The sequence below is a fragment of the Mangifera indica genome, chromosome 6 (genome assembly GCF_011075055.1).
Source record: "Mangifera indica cultivar Alphonso chromosome 6, CATAS_Mindica_2.1, whole genome shotgun sequence".
NCBI classification, from domain to species: Eukaryota; Viridiplantae; Streptophyta; class Magnoliopsida; order Sapindales; family Anacardiaceae; genus Mangifera; species Mangifera indica.
The window spans coordinates 826383-844873 of NC_058142.1; the positions used below are offsets into that span (position 1 = coordinate 826383).

At 35.1% G+C, this 18491-nt stretch overlaps 3 protein-coding genes across 3 annotated transcripts; all 3 read left to right on the plus strand.

Moving 5' to 3' along the window:
• The first annotated feature begins 1353 nt into the window (after positions 1 to 1353).
• LOC123218192 (probable WRKY transcription factor 31) lies at positions 1354 to 3976 on the plus strand. Its single transcript, XM_044639474.1, has 6 exons — positions 1354 to 1837; positions 1921 to 2019; positions 2108 to 2278; positions 2361 to 2747; positions 2844 to 2957; positions 3051 to 3976. The coding sequence occupies exons 1-6, from the start codon at positions 1436 to 1438 to the stop codon at positions 3735 to 3737; spliced, it is 1860 nt and encodes a 619-aa protein (XP_044495409.1). The 5' UTR covers positions 1354 to 1435; the 3' UTR covers positions 3738 to 3976.
• A 5068-nt stretch (positions 3977 to 9044) lies between these two features.
• On the plus strand, positions 9045 to 14082 carry LOC123219614 (aspartic proteinase A1-like). Its single transcript, XM_044641618.1, has 14 exons — positions 9045 to 9295; positions 9697 to 10074; positions 10172 to 10232; positions 10489 to 10583; positions 10673 to 10785; positions 10882 to 11050; positions 11156 to 11195; positions 11373 to 11437; positions 11945 to 12058; positions 12170 to 12234; positions 12376 to 12532; positions 12611 to 12730; positions 13593 to 13681; positions 13764 to 14082. The coding sequence occupies exons 2-14, from the start codon at positions 9703 to 9705 to the stop codon at positions 13846 to 13848; spliced, it is 1545 nt and encodes a 514-aa protein (XP_044497553.1). The 5' UTR covers positions 9045 to 9295; positions 9697 to 9702; the 3' UTR covers positions 13849 to 14082.
• A 3006-nt stretch (positions 14083 to 17088) lies between these two features.
• On the plus strand, positions 17089 to 18491 carry LOC123219533 (mitogen-activated protein kinase kinase kinase 18-like). Its single transcript, XM_044641526.1, has one exon. The coding sequence runs from the start codon at positions 17135 to 17137 to the stop codon at positions 18410 to 18412; it is 1278 nt and encodes a 425-aa protein (XP_044497461.1). The 5' UTR covers positions 17089 to 17134; the 3' UTR covers positions 18413 to 18491.

An 18491-nucleotide genomic window follows, 5' to 3' on the forward strand; every position in this document is an offset into this window, starting at 1 on the left:
ATATTCCAAATCAACAATACGTAATTAGAAAAATAATGAAGCTACGGTCTGCCCAACCTGCAGGTAATACTTACACGAGTCACAAGAAAACTATGTTGTAAAAGGAGTACAAACAACAAAGGAGTCTAAAAAGTCAAACCAGGTGACTCGGTCCCACCACCGGTAAAATAGTCAACAAGGTACCCGGGCCAAGATCCGAAACGTGGAGACTCTTCACTCTTCTTCAGATAAAGTTCGTGAGCGTAATAAAGAACGGGGTCGGGTGGGTCCAAAGTGGCGACTTGGTTACTGGCCCACCCGGTCACTCGTCACATTAAGAGAGCGAGAGAGAGAGAGAAAGAATAGGCCCGTCAAATTCGTTGACTTGGTTGGCTCAACCTGACAGTGCAACTTTCTTTTTGATCACGTGGAACGCGCCGCACAATTCGGGGCGGTGGGATGGGATATTAATTTTTTTATTTGTTAATAAATATTAATTTTTTTCTTTTTTTCTTTTGATTGAAGAACCAGTCAATATCTTTCTTGACGAAATGTAGACGAAACCTCTTTTTCTCCCCTTTCTAGACTGTCAACTCTGTCCTTTTCTAATTCGGATCGGATCCCCCACCCATCTCACATTTTTCTATTTTAATTTCCACACCAATTTTAATAAAATTATAATAATATCACTTTAGAATTATTTATCAATATTATAAAGCATTTGCCATATCAAAATACATTATACATTTCTTAATGTTCTTAAATATTTCCCTAATTTTTTATGGAAAAAAATAATATTAAAAACATTGAATCTAATTTAAATTTATTATAGATCAATTTAGTGAGTTTGCAAATTTATAACTCAATTTAAATAAAATATTAATAAATTTTTAAAAAATTTAAATATTATAAACTAAGTATATATGTATATGTCAACTTATTTGTATCTATAATACTCAATTGTTTATATATAAAATATCATTATATTTATAAACTTACAAAACTTGGAATATTCGTAATTTTCTACTATGTTAAAAACTTGGAAATAATACTTTTTAAAACTTTTATTTTTTTTAATAAAATTGGTGGGAAATGCCCGATGGGGAGAAAGTCATCAATTGGACGAATATATGATTAAAATAAAATTAATTTAATAGTTCTAAACTAGTAATCTGACTTTAGTGGATAACGGGTAACCCAAGTAATGACCCGACTCTTACTATTTCTCTTTCAAGGGGCTTTGAATTTAGACCAGATTGCCAGCTGGAACCTGACGCACCATCTGACGTAATAAAAATAAATCCCAAAAAATTCAGAAAAAAAAATAGTCTACGTTCCGATTCCAAACCCTTTTTATAGGCGAGCCCATTGCACCGGTAAAAGACTTCACAGACTTGACACACATAATCAAATTCTTCTCTCTTTTTTACCTTCTTTCTGTTCTTCATCTTGATTTATGGACACGGGTTGGGGTCTTACTCTTGATTCTGATCCCATCACTAATTATTTCTTCACTAACAACAAGAACAAGAGCTCTTCAGTGGCTGCAGCTGTTGCTGGTGGAGGAGTTTCCAGGTTTAGAATGAACAACAACTTGGCTGGCTGTGGTGGTGGTGGAGGTGGTGAATCTTCCTCGTCGATGAGGATGTTTCAGTTCAGCGGTGGGACTCCTCCTTCACCGCCGGATGATGATCGCCGGGTCGCCGTCGATGAAGTTGATTTCTTTTCTGATAATAAGAAGAGGGTCGTGGATGATCGTGATGATAGCAATAATAATAAGCAGCTGGTTTGTGTTAGCGTCAAGAAGGAGAATTCCAATGAGGAAATGGGACGTTCCAGGACTGGTTTTGATGTAAATGTAAGATTCTAATTTTTATTCCTTGAACACGCCATTGAATTTATCATTAATGGCTTTTTTGTTTTTTTGTTTTTTTAATATAGACTGGCTTGCGTCTTCTCACTGCTAACACTGGAAGTGATCAATCTACTGTGGATGATGGGGTTTCATCTGATATGGAAGATAAACGAGCTAAAACTGAGGTGGGAGAGATTATGAATTGAAGACTTGTGTCTTCTCTTGCTTGATATACAGAGATAATTTTCAACTAAATTGTTGTTTTTGTTTCAGCTGGTACAATTGCAAGGAGAGTTACAGCATATGAATGCAGAAAACCAGAGGCTGAGAGACATGCTTAGTCAAGTTACAAGCAATTACAACGCTCTAGAGATGCACCTTGTTGCATTAATGCAACAACAACAGCAACAAAATCAAAGAGCAGAAAGTATTCAAGATCATGAGGTGATTCATTATTGAATAAATGAACTGTTTTTTAAAAGTGTAATATGGTTTGTTCAAGGAGCTGACTCGATTGATCAATTAGATTGTTGAAGGAAAAGCTGAAGATCATAAAAAGCATGAAGTAATGGTGCCCCGGCAGTTTATGGATCTGGGTCCTTCTGGGACAGCTGAGACAGACGAGGCAGTGTCTAATTCTTCCTCGGAAGAGAGAACTTTATCGGGGACACCTCCGAACAATATCGAGGTAGCGTCTAAAAGCAATGGAAAAGGTGAGATTGTTTCATTCGATCAAGAAAATTCAAAAAGAATTGGTAGAGAAGAAAGCCCAGAATCTGAAACTCCAGGCTGGGGTCCGAACAAGGTCCAGAAGTTGAATTCTTCACCATCTAAAACAATTGATCAATCTTCCACTGAAGCCACCATGAGAAAAGCCCGTGTCTCAGTCCGTGCTCGCTCAGAAGCTCCCATGGTAAGTTTGTACTTCAAATTTTTTCCTTTTCTTTCCCAAATTCATAGCTACCTACGAGAGTTATTGGGTTTGATTAATCCTGCTGGTTTGTGACAGATCACTGATGGATGTCAATGGCGAAAATATGGACAAAAAATGGCTAAAGGAAACCCATGTCCTCGAGCTTATTATCGTTGCACCATGGCCGTCGGTTGCCCTGTTCGTAAACAAGTATGTGATTTAAATAATTCTAACATTGAATAGCATTTGACTTTACATCCCAACGCGTGTTGATGGCTCTAATACGATCGTAATTCTCATCAGGTGCAACGATGCGCAGAAGATAGGACGATTTTGATAACAACTTATGAGGGGAATCATAATCATCCTTTGCCTCCAGCTGCTATGGCTATGGCTTCAACAACAACAGCAGCCGCCAGCATGTTACTTTCAGGCTCAATGTCAAGTGCAGATGGGATAATGAATCCCAATTTGTTAGCAAGAGCTATTCTTCCATGTTCATCAAGCATGGCAACGATTTCAGCTTCTGCTCCATTTCCTACAGTGACATTAGACCTCACACACTCTCCAAATCCTCTACAATTCCAAAGACCTCCCACACAGTTCCAGGTTCCATTTGCTGGGCAGCCTCAAAACTTTGGCTCAATATCAGCCCCTCATCAGTTGCCTCAGGTTTTCAGTCAAGGACTTTACAACCAATCGAAATTTTCAGGTCTTCAGTTATCTCAAGAACTGGGGTCTTCTACTTCTCACCAAAGTCTCCCCCCATCATTGCCCCAACAACCACCACAGTCCTCCTCTCTGGCTGAAACCGTCAGCGCAGCCACGGCCGCCATCACAGCCGATCCCAATTTCACCGCAGCTCTTGCAGCTGCCATCACCTCCATAATCGGTGGTGCTGCACATCCATATAGTAACAGCAACACCTCCAATGGTAACAGCAACCCCAACAACAACAACAACAACAACAACAACAAGCAACAGCAATAAAATCGACAGCTTCTCAGGAAATTAAATTTGAGAAAGAAGGCCGGACCCTGTTCATCTTTTAATTAATTTTTCTCTTTCATTTATAAATTAATTACCGTTTGTTTGTTCTTTTTGTTTTTTTCTTCTTTTGGGGATCATGAGAATGAGATTTGATGTTCATATATTTCACTTTTTACTTCCAATTAGAAACACAAAATGTCATTCTTTCTTTCTTATTATGAAAATAATCATTCCTTTCATTTCATCTTTCTTTTTGCCATTGATGAATCACAAAGCTACGTTTCCAAGAGAAGTTAGCCAAGGCATCTTCGTCAGAGGTCAAGAAAATACGGCTATAACCATTTGACACGTAAAATTGTAACAGTAAAGAATTGAAAGAAAGATTAAAGAAAGAAAGAAAGAAGCTGAACAGTAGACTTTGAGGAGACTTCCAAGCAACTGCAGTTTCGTGGATTGTGGTGAATTGCTTTAATTTTAATTGGACAACTCTGATACGTTTTTGACTTTCCGTGCACATTATTTGACATTATGTCAGCTTGCCACAAACCAATCTACCAGTCAATCAAAATCTGCCATCTTCGTATTAAAGACCAAACTGAAAACGTGGAACTTTGTGGATCGCACCGTACTTCTTTATCCACCGTACTCAAATCTGCTTACTTGTCTCGGTATATCGTGAAATTTTCATGGCACATGCAGACATGTGGGGTTGCAAAGGGATGGGTTTGCATTGTATTTACAAATTTAATAGATCATGATGAAAATTTTTGTTCTAACAAATAAAAATTATTCTTAAATCTTAAAAATATTATCCTTAAAAGCCACATATTTCAACTATAAATTAAATATTTGTTCTAGTATAATTTGTATTTGAATTTTTTCAAATAAAAAGTGTTATCATTAAAGATGAATAATATCATCCAAAAAAGATTCAAATTACTGAAATTTTAATTTGAATTCAATACAAATTGAGGAGGACATGGAGCCAAGCAGCTTGGCTTATGGAGTCCCAGTGCATTGTACTACAATTGGTGCATTTATTTCAGGGAAATGAATCTAATTAGTGGCAAGAAATGGGATTGGGAAAGGCCAAATGACTATATCCCACCCAAGGTATAGTGTAATCTAATTAATACATGCTAACTTTGAAAAACCTTAAATTTTATCCATGAACTAATTTCTGTTAAAATTTTCGGTTAGAATTATGGGTAAAATTATTATTTTAATATTAATATTTAAAAAAATATATAATTCATTATATTTTCACCCATAAGTTTTAAAAACTAACAATTTTACATTTAGTTAAAGTTTTCTAGTTTTGAAAAGTCGTATTCCCCCTCCTCCCAAAAACCTAAGATTTTTTTTTCACTCCTCTTCGACGATATCTCCAGCTAGTGGTGACCTCCACGAAACTTTCTACCCATCTTTGACCACCATCTTGGTCTAGATTCGTTTAGATTAGACAAATTTAGATTGTTTGGACGACGAAGGCGTCATTCGATGACGCTTTCACCGTCCAGATGAAGCGACGACCAAATGAAGATTGTCTGGCTAACGCTTTGTCTGGACGACATCTTCGTTGTTTAGACTATCTAGATTTGTCTAATCTAGAGCAAGGTGGTAGTCGAAGATGGGTTAGAAAGTTTCATAAAGGTCATTGATGGTTAGAGAGGAGAGGAAAAGTTTTTTTTTTTTTTTTTTGGGGGGGGGGGGGGAGGCGCGGGAACTAGAAAATTTTAACCAGGGGTGAAATTGTTAGTTTTTTAAATTCAAGGGTTAAAAAATAATAAATTATACATTTTTTTAATATTATTATTAAAATAACGACTTTACCCTTAATTTTAATTGAAATTTTTAATAAAAATTAGTTTATAGATGAGATTTTGAATTTTTGAAAATGAGCAAATATTACTTCTGGAATACACTGTACCTTGGGTGGGAGCCATTGGGAAAAAGAGTGAATGGCCCGCCTGCCCTATTAATGTTACTGGGTTCTTGTCACGGGTTTATTATACATTAAGAAAGTTGATATATAGTAAAGAAATAAAGCTAACTATATCTTGAAGGTTCCCGGTTTGAAATTTGGGCAAGTTTGGTGAATTGTTTTCAAGATAAACTGAAATAGCTTCGGAAAAGAAAAAGAAGGTTACGTATACTGATTGAATTGAGATAATTGGGTTGCTTTATGAGTAACAAGGAAAGAAATAAAGATAAGACGTAAATGATTGTGATAGTTTGAATTTGGCATATACACAATAAGAGCAAAACCATGTGTATTCAATTGGGTATAAGGATATGTTATTATGTGATTAAAAATTATTTTATCATTAATTTAAAATTATTAAATTATATGATAATACATTATTTAAATATTTAATTTGATACTAAAAAATAGGTAGCATAGTTTTACCAATTTAACAATAATATCATATGTATAATTTTTACATACAACTTTATGCATAAACAATAATATGTCACTATGTGATTAAACATTATTTTATCTTTAATTCTCAATTGTTCAATCATATGATGACACATTATTATTTGTGTACAAAATTATATATAAATGTTATACATATATCACTACTCTTGATTCAATATATATTTCTTAAACATTTTTGGTTCTTATCAAATGTGCAAATAGTGTTCTCCCTGTAAATGTTGATATTTTAGATGTTATTTATTTAGTTATATGATAATTGAAGAGTTTCTTTTAAGGTTGAATCTAACTTGGTTTGAGATCATGAATTAGATTTGGAGCTTTAATTCAGTCTGAGTTTAAATTTAATCCCTATTTTGATAATATTATTCATCTTGTTAATAATATATTTAACCAATTTAAATAAACTCAAACTTGAACTGACTATTATGTATTCGAGTCACTCTGTGTTTGGGTTAGACTCAACTAATATTAAATCCAATCTTATTATCGATTCTACCTTTTTTAAACTCCGATAAATAGTAATATTTAAATATGCAGATACTCTCTAGATCATTTTACTAACTCTTAGTGGGAGAAGAATTGAGTGTTTTCAGACATTGATTCAGTGAAAACGCTCAGTCGGGATGGACTGATGGCCAATTTGATTAATTGGTGATTGGATTGAGTTAAGGTTTGAATTAATTTTCAAAAATATTTAAAATAATTTTGTCTAATTAATTATTAAATATAAAATATAAATTATATTTAATATTCAATATCTAATTTGACCTTGTTGCACAAACAATGTATATATTGGCTAGGTGTTAGGTTCTAAAATCGCATATATCGTTTTATGATTTGATATAATAATTGAACTGCTTATTGAACCCAAAATTAGGCTTACTCGGATTAGTCTTGAGTCTTAATTAGACTGATTAAATTAACTAATTTGATTTGAGTTTAGTTATTAGTATTTTGGGAGTAGAACTTCAATTATCTAATTACAGGTTTTTTTTTTTTTTTTGGGTCATGCATATTACAAGCAGTTGGTTGGAATTAGATTATTCAATTAGAACCTAATGGGCCTTCACTTGGGCTTGTTCAAGTTTCATGGTTGGAGCCCATTTGAGATGTTATTGAGCTACAAATGCTCATTCATTAAGAAGTTAAGGCCTCTTTTACAAGGTAATACTTGGGCTTGAGAGTTTAGACTATTTGATCCAACTGGATTAGGCCCATCCCAAGAAACTTTTTCTCCCAACTTGCAACATGCTGTATATGGCAACTCGGATTGAACAAGTCGTGCTCAATATAATGATTGGACTTATTTTTATAAATAATTTGAATTTAATTCAATTTGACTTAAATTGTTTTTCAATAGAGAAAAATCAAAAAAGGAGTTTGAGCTTGAACCTATCATTCTTGAATTAAACATTTTAGATTTAACTTAGATTAAATTCAATCTATTTTAAATACGTAATCACAATAAATTACCATATAAAGCAATGTGGAGGTTAGGCCTCATCTTAAATTGTTAATGGAACGTTTCTAAATTAATGGTAAGTTAATGTAGCATTGAAGCTCTCAAATCCTAACCAGTTAAATGGGTTTACCATGAGATAATGCATGAAGATATTCTTTGTTTCTCTTGGCAATATTGGTAGCAATATTATTGTTTCTTGCACTCAAGACAATGCCTTAGTTGGGGCGTCATCTTGCTTTCCATCATCACAAACTTTCCATGATTTTGAAACTAGTTGCTTCTCCGCAACATCTTGCTTTCAACCCTTCCTTTATATGCTTTTGTTGCCGAAAACAACTTTGTATGGAGTAAAGGAGGCCCCCACCCCCACAAGATAGTGCTTTGCTCCCAACAATAAATAAACTTAGTTTACAATTAAAAGGAAAAAAATCGTTGATTTGCACAATTTTGGAACTTATATTTGATCAAAACAACTGATTCAATCGATAATTAATTATTTAATTTAATTAATTTAGATTTAACTATGATAAGTTGTATTGAATCATAGTTCAAATATTGGGTTAGATTGATTTGACCATTATATTAATGTTAACTTGAGATCATATGGTTAAAATCAATTTTAAACTTTTAATTACGTCATATTATCTTTATTAATTCGATTCAATCAGTTATGTTGAAGATCAATCCGTTAATATGATTAATGTCTTATTAAGTTTAACAATATTATATACTAATAACTATTAATAAAGGGTATGAACTTTTTCACATATTAAAATTAATGTTAATTGTGTTTGAATTGAAAAAAATTATCTCTTTCTTAATTGAGTTGTGTTTGGGTGAAAGAGTTTCTAATTAATCAACTTATTTAGTGATACATTTAATTTTGTTGGTCATTCATGATTTAATTATGTTTAAGAAAAATAATAAAATTATATATATCAACTATTAATATTAATTTTTATATTAAAAATAATATATTATTATATAATAAATAATTTTAAATTAAAAATAAAAAAATTAATTATATAATAATATATTATTTGATTTGAATATTATTTTATATTTTACGTTTGAAAATATAAATAAATAGTAAGTTTCTCGGTGCACCAAGACACACGGGAGAGTTTCCCTCTTACTACCCCACATTCAAGAAAAGAAGGAGTGCGTGTCGCGTGTTTAGCAATCCTAATTGCATTCTTTATTGACACGTAAGCGAATTTCAGTTTTAAGGTCCCACTTCTTAATCCAGCGTGGCGTTAACTTTATCCTCCACCAACATCACGACCTACCACATTAGCTCGCATCCCAAAATACCCCTTCCCTACTCACCATCCGATCCAATCGTAACGGCCAATGTTCGCCCTAAGTTCCAGACATTATCCACCTCCTAAAGCTCGCCTTATTTGTTTGGGCGTCATATATTTAGAGTGCCCCCAACGTGGACCTCGTGATTCCTGAATCATCGGTCACAGTCCAGCATTTGAAATAAAGATCAAACGGTTGATATTTAACAAAAAAGATAACAAAATCCAGGTCAGCTGAGCGGGGCCCGTTGGCTGACGGGTAGCTATATATTGGAGGCTCTGCATTCGCTTCTCTCGGAACTCAAATTTTCTGCTTTTGCCTTACGAACCAGCCGGCCTTGACGTTTCAGTGAGTAGAATTTTTTTCTTTCAATTTAAATTTTCGCATTTTAATTAAAAAATTTTATCATAATCGCAATGTTTATTTTGCTTCGAAGTTTGACCGGATTGTTTTTGCTGTTGCTTCCTTGTGTAATTTGAGTTGAAGTTTTGATGAATGAACCGGGAAATAACTATCATGTAACTTTTTAAGTCTTAGCTTTCTCTCTATTTTATGAGAAATTGCATAAACTAAGAGGTTTTATTTGTAATTAGGATAAGATACTTGAGAGGTTGAGGAGTTTTTCTGAATAGAGGAAGATTAAATACTTTGTTTGATAAGAAAAATCTTTACTCATTTTTGAGTTTGATTGTTTATGTTTTTCATTGGTTGCATTTTCTTAATATTGATTTTGAATGTGGCTTCTGTAGGTAAATATGGGAAACAAAACCAGAGTGGTGTTGTTGTCTTTGTTCCTTTCTATGCTTCTGTTTACCTTGGTGGCTTCTGCGTCCAATGACGGATTGCTTAGGATAGGGCTGAAAAAGATGAAATTGGATCAAAATGACCGGATTGCTGCCCGGCTTGAGTCCAAGTATGGAGAGGCTTCAGAAGCTTACACTAGAAAGTATCGATTTGGTAATAATCTTGGTGATTATAGGGATGCCGATATTGTTGCATTGAAGAACTATATGGATGCTCAGTACTATGGTGAGATTGGTATTGGTACTCCTCCACAGAAGTTCACTGTGATCTTTGACACGGGCAGCTCCAATTTGTGGGTGCCCTCATCTAAGTGCTATTTCTCGGTGAGCTTTTACATTTGCTTCTATTATGAATGTGTCTCAATATGAAGCTTGTTGAAAATGGTGGTTATTAATATGATGTTTCTGTATTGTGGTTTAGCTCCCTTGTTTCGTGCATCCCAAGTACAAGTCAAGCCAATCAAGCACCTACAAGGAGAATGGTTAGTTTTCTGCCTGCACAGATTTGAGGGTTTCTAAAGTTTTTTTGATGAATTGTTAACTTATCAACTTGAGGAGGGAAATTTATCCTCCATAGAATATTACTTAAATGCTGAAGACATTTGTGGTGGAACTATATTACAGATTAGAAAGGCAAATTGTGGTTTTTGCACGTGTTCTGGGGGCATATGTCAGATGGACTATCAAAATTTTAGAAACTTGTAATTTGATTGTTGTTGGGTATCATCCATGATGCAGGTGAACCTGCTGCTATTCAGTATGGTACTGGGGCCATCTCTGGTTTCTTTAGTTATGACCATATCAAAGTTGGTGATCTGGTTGTGAAAGATCAGGTAAACCTAAGCTTCTCTTGCCATCTTCATATGTTGCAGTAGCTTTGTTAAAGTACCATGTGCTAATCTTTTTGCCCTTTCCTCTTCAGGAATTCATTGAGGCGACCAAGGAGCCTGGTGCCACATTTTTGGTGGCTAAGTTTGATGGTATATTAGGACTTGGGTTTCAAGAGATTTCTGTTGGAAATGCTGTGCCAGTCTGGTATGTGTGTCAATCCTTAATTTATGTTTGATTTGCTAAAAATTCTTAATATTATTATAGTAATCTATATTTCCAATGTCTCTCTATGTTGTACAGGGACAACATGGTAAAACAAGGTCTTATTAGGGACCCAGTTTTTTCATTTTGGCTTAACCACCATCCAGATGAAGAAGAAGGTGGTGAACTTGTGTTTGGGGGGGTTGATCCACATCATTTCAAGGGCAAGCACACATATGTTCCTGTGACACGGAAAGGCTACTGGCAGGTTGGTTATTTATTGGTATTCTTCACCGAAGTCTCCATATATATATATATATGTATATTTTCCTAATCATTTACTCATTTTGTTCCATAATAATTATCTTGACAGTTTGATATGGGTGATGTTCTGATTGGTGGTAAACCAACAGGTATGTTCTTCATGCCTACAGTCCTAGGCTAGAAGGTCAAAACTGAAATAGAAATGAGTTTCCTTGTTAACAAAGTTTCTTTGACTGGCAAAGACAAGGGCTGGAATATGACATGATTTTTTTTCTTCATATTATGTTACTACTCTAACCTCCACTATTCCACATACTGTTTTCCAGGATATTGTGCTGGAGGCTGCTCAGCAATTGCAGATTCCGGGACATCATTGCTGGCAGGTCCAACGGTATGAAAATTGTGATTCAATTTTGTCGGACTTTAGGATTTTTGTTGACAAATCTTCTATTGGGGTATGGTTTGCTTAATGTCCCGCACATTTTGTAGTGGAGTTAGGTTGTGTTATAAGTTACAAAACCATTTCTGATGTATGGTGTTCATTATGTGGAACTTTAAGATTTATCAAATTACAGATCAGATAAATTAAGAAAGAAAATTATTTTGATTTCACTGGCATGTTTGCTGCCTTTTCTCTTCATAAATGGATTGAATACAATCATGAATATGTTACCCTTGAATGTCTTGGTCATACATGGTTGCTTATCCTTGATTGATAAATAGCACCGAGTTTGTCATGTCTTCTATTCTTGTAGAAAAGCAATTCTGAGATGTTTGAAGATAAAAAAATGATTTTATGAGTTCTGTGATATAATGTCTACTTTATTTTGACTCTTTATTGCATCATTAGCGGTCACTAAATGGAAATTGCTCTCAGCTTGTATATTGATATTTGCAGACTGTGATTACCATGATAAATCAAGCTATTGGAGCCTCTGGAGTTGTCAGCAAAGAATGCAAGGCAGTTGTTGAGCAATATGGACAAATGCTTTTGGATCTACTTCTAGCTGAGGTAAGTAATTGATCAACTTTTGTTCATAACTTTTTTTTTAATGGGGTATACTGGCTGATATGTTTATTCACATCTTGCCCTCACTTTGGGCATTCCTACTTTATCTGTCAGGCAACACCTAAGAAGGTTTGCTCCCAAATGGGATTGTGCACATTTGATGGAACACGTGGTGTTAGGTCAGGATCTCAGGATTCACTTTCATTATTATCCTATGGTGTTTTAGATCCTATTCTTCTTTAACCATTATTTCTTTGTTTTTTTTGGCAAAGAAATTTGTTTTGTTTAGTTTATAATTAAACAAATATTCTTTTATACAGCATGGGCATTGAGAATGTGGTGGATGAGAGAAATGGCAGGTTCTCTGGTATTGGTCATGACACTATGTGCTCAGCTTGTGAGATGGCAGTTGTATGGATGGAAAACCAGATGCAGCAGAATCAAACTCAGGAACACATATTGCAATATGTAAATGAGGTGAGATGGACATGCTAGTAATTCAATGAATTGTTCAGCTTGTAGTATGAGATGGCATTACCTCGGCTGTTTTTGCAGCTCTGTGATCAAATGCCCAGTCCCAATGGAGAATCATTTGTTGACTGTGGAAAGATTTCTTCTATGCCTAAGGTTTCATTCACTATTGGTGGCAAAGTTTTTGACCTGTCATCAGACGAGGTATGACAGCATTGTAACAAAATCTCATTTTTGTTATCCATTTCAAGATAGATAATTCTGGATTAGTTGTAATAATGTTTTTCATTATGTTCATGATTTGTGGATTTTATTTGTCCCTGTCTGCATGCTAGAATCAGTTGAATTTTACATTTCTTGTTTACTTGCTCTTATATTCACCTGCCTCATAATACCATCTGAATTCTTCTCTTCTGACATTCAATACTTACCATTCTCCATTTCTCAAATTAGAATACTTAGAGATAATAACACTGTGATTAGAGTTGGCTATCATGGGTGTTCAATTGGTTGTTGGTGTGATCAATTAGTTGCAGAAGAACAATATTGCATCAAAAGATTGTCAAGGCCTAGTAGATGAACATGCTTTATAGTTTATAGTGTGCTTTGCATCAGATTTGTTAGTGCTGTTTTCATCATGAGTTTGTCATATGTTTAAAATGTTTTTTTGGCCTAAAAATAAAATCAGTTTTATTAATACAATGATTTTTTCATGGTAAGGGGAGGCTTTCAAGAATAGAATGAGATGATTATGTGGGAACTAAAGATGGTTTGTGTTTATTTACGCTTATTAGATATTGTCTCTTATGTGTCCCTCCTTGGATATTGTAGCTTATGTGTCCAGTCATGCTTAGTTAATACCTGCGTCCGGTGCACTAAAATATAAAACAAGAATAAAGTACATATGTTTGAGTATGAGTTGTAACATTTATCGATCTGAACTAACTCATTATTCATCTATAAGGGACTAATCTGGATTTCAGATAATTAGCACTTGGTAGGGCATCGTGTATTTCTCAGATACTATACTATATGACTCATGGCACTCTTCTGGTGATATGATCAGTACATTCTGAAGGTGGGTGAAGGCCCCGAAGCTCAGTGCATTAGTGGCTTTACTGCTTTGGACATTCCTCCTCCTCGTGGACCTCTCTGGTAATTCTTTTCTCATATTGTTTGTACTCGACATCTGCATCTAGCAGTTGTGTTCTCAGAATTGGTGTTTGTGTTTATGCAGGATCTTGGGAGATATCTTCATGGGCAAATACCACACCGTCTTTGATTACGGTAAATTGAGAGTTGGCTTTGCCGAAGCAGCATAGAAATGGCCAACTTCAAGCCCCAATGGTTCGATCATCTAATTTATCTAATAGTGTGTTTTATGTAACTTTATAAAGATAATCGGATTATTGATAAGAGGCAGTCGACAATGCCTGGTGCTTGTAAGTAGTTTTGTCTTTGTCCTTGTAAGAAGTTCCGGAGGTTGCTGTGGAAGACTTGTCCTCTTACATATTAATATAGAATGGCGAATTCAGTGTGGATAAAATTTAAGATAAGTTAGTGTTCAGTAACTAACCTCGTATTGCTCACTTTATCCAAGCAGTGGTTTGGAAAGTGGGAAGTCGTGTCATGATGCACTTCACCTTACCCACCCAGGCTTTGAAAGAGACTCACCAATTAGCCATGGCCTTACCAAGTGAACTCAAATGCTGACTTTAAAGACCTCTAATGTGTGGTGTGGGCCTCAACGATAGCACTCTTAGCCATAAGTTTATCCGAAATGTTAGTAGATGGCATGGGACTAGGGATGGCAATAGGGAGGGGCGGGGAGGGGATATCAATCCCCGTCCCCGCCCCGTCCCCGTTACGGGGATAAAAAATAATCCCCGTTCCCTCCCCGTGAAGGAAAATCCCCTCCCCATCCCCGCAGGGAAAAATTCTCTCTCCATCCCTGCCCCGTCCCCGTGGGGAAAAATCCCCTCCCCATCCCTGCCCCGTCCCCGTGGGGAAAAATCCTCTCCCCATCCCCACCCCGTCCCCGTGGGGAAAAATCCCCGCCCTGTCCCCGTGGGAAAAAATCCCCTCCCCATCCTCGCGGGGAAAAATCCCCTCCCCATACCCATAAATATAAATTTTAATTCCTTTATGTATTTCAATAAATAAAATAAATCATATTCTCCCAAAATTTTAATTCTAATTAAGTTTTGAAGTTGAAATAGAATTAATTTGGTACATTTGCATTTTATGATAATGAGATTCTAGGGTTTTTTTAATATATTAGATTAATAGTTTAGAAATTAGTAAAAGCTGATAATTGATAATTCAAAAATTAGTAAAATTAAAGTTATAGTTTTAATAAATTATAATAAAAAAATTTATAGAATTTAATACTTTAGAAATTATTATATTAATATATTAGATTTAGGGGGTGGGGAGAGGAGGGGCGGGGCGGGGACATATGTATCCCCGTCCCCGATTACGGGGATTTTTTTCGTCCCTATCCCCGTCCCTTTCCCAGTTTTTATCAGGGAATCCCCTCTCCGTTAGGGTCGGGGAGGTTCGGGGCCCCTAAAGTCGGGTCCAAATTGTCATCCCTACATGAGACTGCACTTGACGAGGGCAAGCAAATAAATGGTTGGGAAGCGGTATGGTACTGCATGGAGGCAATATAACCATTTTTTATATAACTTGAATTTGTAGTTCAAATTAGTAGTTTAAGTTTGTGATTTATTGATAAATGTCATCATTTTCTTTATTATTGAGTAAAGTGATGTCAATTGTCAATAAGTTATAAATTTGAGTTACGAATTCGAATCATAAATTTGAACTATAAATTCAAATTCTAAATTTGACTTCATTTTTTATCCAAATTGAATTTGAGTTTGAAGGTGTTTGGATTCGTTTTGTGTTCACATTTATTTATCACCTTTATTTATCACTTTTAAAGGGCATTCTTCATTTTATATCAAATTCATGTTAAAATTCAAATATTAATTTTAATGATAAAAAAGTATTTTTCATGGTTTAAAAAATATATAAATTGTAAAATTAATATATTATTTATATTCTTAAAAGGCAAATAAATTATATTTTCTTTTACAATTTTAACAAATTTCACTTAGATGTTATCAAACCGTAATCTATAATGGCATTAATGATTATTGAAATTATGTTTAGAATTATATCGATTTTAATGTGATTCTTATTAAATTATAGGAGACTTTAATTAAATTGCACGATCTTATGTGATCCACTTAAAATTGCATTATAATCGGTGCAATTTTAATCAAATTACGCCATCCAAGTGTCATTGGAAAATAAGAAAATGCTAAGGGTACTACAAGTCAAAAGTCTAAAAAAAAAAAGAGACATACCAGGTGGTGTCGCAAGAATAACAACATGATAAGTTGGGAAGGTTTCTTTTGGTGCCTGCCTTACCCATCGGTACATACAAGTAACAAAAGTCCAAGAGTCTCTTAGGTGCCCTTTTGAGTTTATTACAATATATGCTTCTTAATTATGCCCCTTTCCCCATCTTGTAAGCATCACCTTCTCTCCAGGGCAACTTGCCTCTAGAAATTGGATAACTTCCTGACCACTAGTTTGTTGGATGTATTTGGCACAGAAATCAATGAAACTTCTAACACTTGCCTCCACATTTATTGCCCATTTGACATCTCTCGATGAAGATGACCAGTTTCCTCATATAATACAAATGAATCTGCAACTTCAACTAGTAAATGGGTTCATGGTATCTCCCGAAAGTGGAGGCTTACTCCTTAATTGTGTATTAATTAATCCTAAAGTCAAGCACTCCACAGTCCACACCCGTGGACGGAATATCCCATCAAACGCTTCAAGTTAATTGTATTCTATGTTAATCAAACTTCATGGGTGGATGGGAGCCAGGTTTAGTCTGGAATATGCTTAAATTCAAATCAAATACATAATATCCTGCTTGTGTTGCTGCACGATATCATGAGACAAATACTTAAATAGATTAAATAATAATATTATTAAGATGAATAATATTATCAAATAAAAAAATTAATTAATCTTAATATTAATTATTTATTTAGAGTCCTGTTTTGAAATTGACTTATTCAAATCAAATTTTTAAATTTAAATTGAATAGTTTAAATCACATTCAATTCTATTAAAAATTATGTTATATATCATTAGTTTGGTTTTAAGTAACTGATTTAATATTTAAATAATATATTATAGCATGATTAAATATTTTTTTATTTTTAATTTAAAATATTTTATTATTTAAATGTTTAAAATTGGATTAATATAATATTTTTTTATTCTATCAATCACTATTTCTCTGCGCACACGCGTGGGTAGCAATAAGCTAAATAATCCCGCCGCCCAAGTTGGCCAAAACTTTTCATCAACCTCCTTTTGCCACGTGGAACCTTTTAGTGAGAGATGGAATACGGCGGCTGCCCATTGGCTACAATCGAAGAAAATGTTGCGCTAAAGCCAACAATAATAAAACAAACAATATTATTCATATATGTATATATACATTCACCCTCCCACAAAAGCAGAACCCAACTAAGCATTTCCTTACTTTTTCACTCTCTCTCTTAACATCCTAAAATGAATTGGACCCGGGGCCGGATTATTGGCCAGGGGTCAAGTGCCACTGTCACTATTGCCACGGATGACCTGACCGGTGAAGTCTTTGCGGTGAAGTCAGCTGAGGTCTCAAATTCAGAATTGCTCAAAAGGGAACAGAGAATTTTGTCTACAATAATGTGTCCTCAAATTGTGGCATACAAGGGGTGTGACATTTCATATGAGAATGGTAAGCTTCTATATAATCTTTTCTTGGAGTATGCATCCAGAGGCACACTTATTGATACAATTCATCTGCACGGTGATAATAATGGTGGTTTAGATGAGATTCAAATCAAATCATATACTCAGACGATATTACAAGGGTTAGAATTCCTTCACTCTAAAGGAATAGTGCATTGTGACATCAAAGGTCAGAATGTTTTGATCACTTGTGGTGATGGGGCAAAAATTTGTGACTTGGGTTGTGCTAGGCAGGTTGATGAGGCGTCACATGTTGATTGGTCTTCAAGTGTGCCAATCAATGGCACACCTATCTACATGGCACCTGAGGTGGCCCGTGGCGAAGAACAGAACTTCCCTGCTGACGTGTGGGCTCTTGGATGCACAGTTATCGAGATGGCCACCGGGTGTGCTACATGGGTTAATTCATCCGATCCGGTATCCGTTCTTTATAGAACTGGGTTCTCAGATGATGTTCCCGAAATTCCTGAGTTCATGTCAAAACAAGGTAAAGATTTTCTGGACAAGTGCTTGAAAAGAGACCCATCGGAAAGATGGGCAGCCAGTGAACTTCTGAAACATGACTTTCTGAAGCAACAGAACTTGGAGACCCCAACAAGTGTATTGAATCAAGGCTTGTGGCTTTCAATGGAAGAAGGGCTAGAAGAGAGAACTTGGAATTCGAACCACAAAAGCAATTCAACTTCTCCAAAGGAAAGAATCTGGCAATTGAGTGAAGCAAGCTCAGAAAAATCCAACTGGGTCTGGGATGAAACTTGGGTCACAGTGAGGAGCAGCAGTGGCATCAAAGAGCCAGAGGAGGCCACGACGAGCCAGAATTGGTTCTTGTCATGCGACAATGAAGCCACAAGTGCTAGCCACAACTCGCATCTTCCTAATGATACCACTAGAATTGGAATCAGTGTGATAAATACATGTAACGGCAATAGCAGTAAGAATGAAAAAGGCTCTCAGATGCCATGTAAATGTGTAAATGACAGAATATGCAGAATTCTAAGTTCAAGGAAGAAAATACTTGGTCTTTCAATTATATATTCTCTACTAAATCCTCCTTGACTCTGTTCTTTTGTCCAACTTTTAAGCTTGGCTAAGAGCAATTTATTTTGCTGGCTCATATGGGTTCCAAATTCAATAT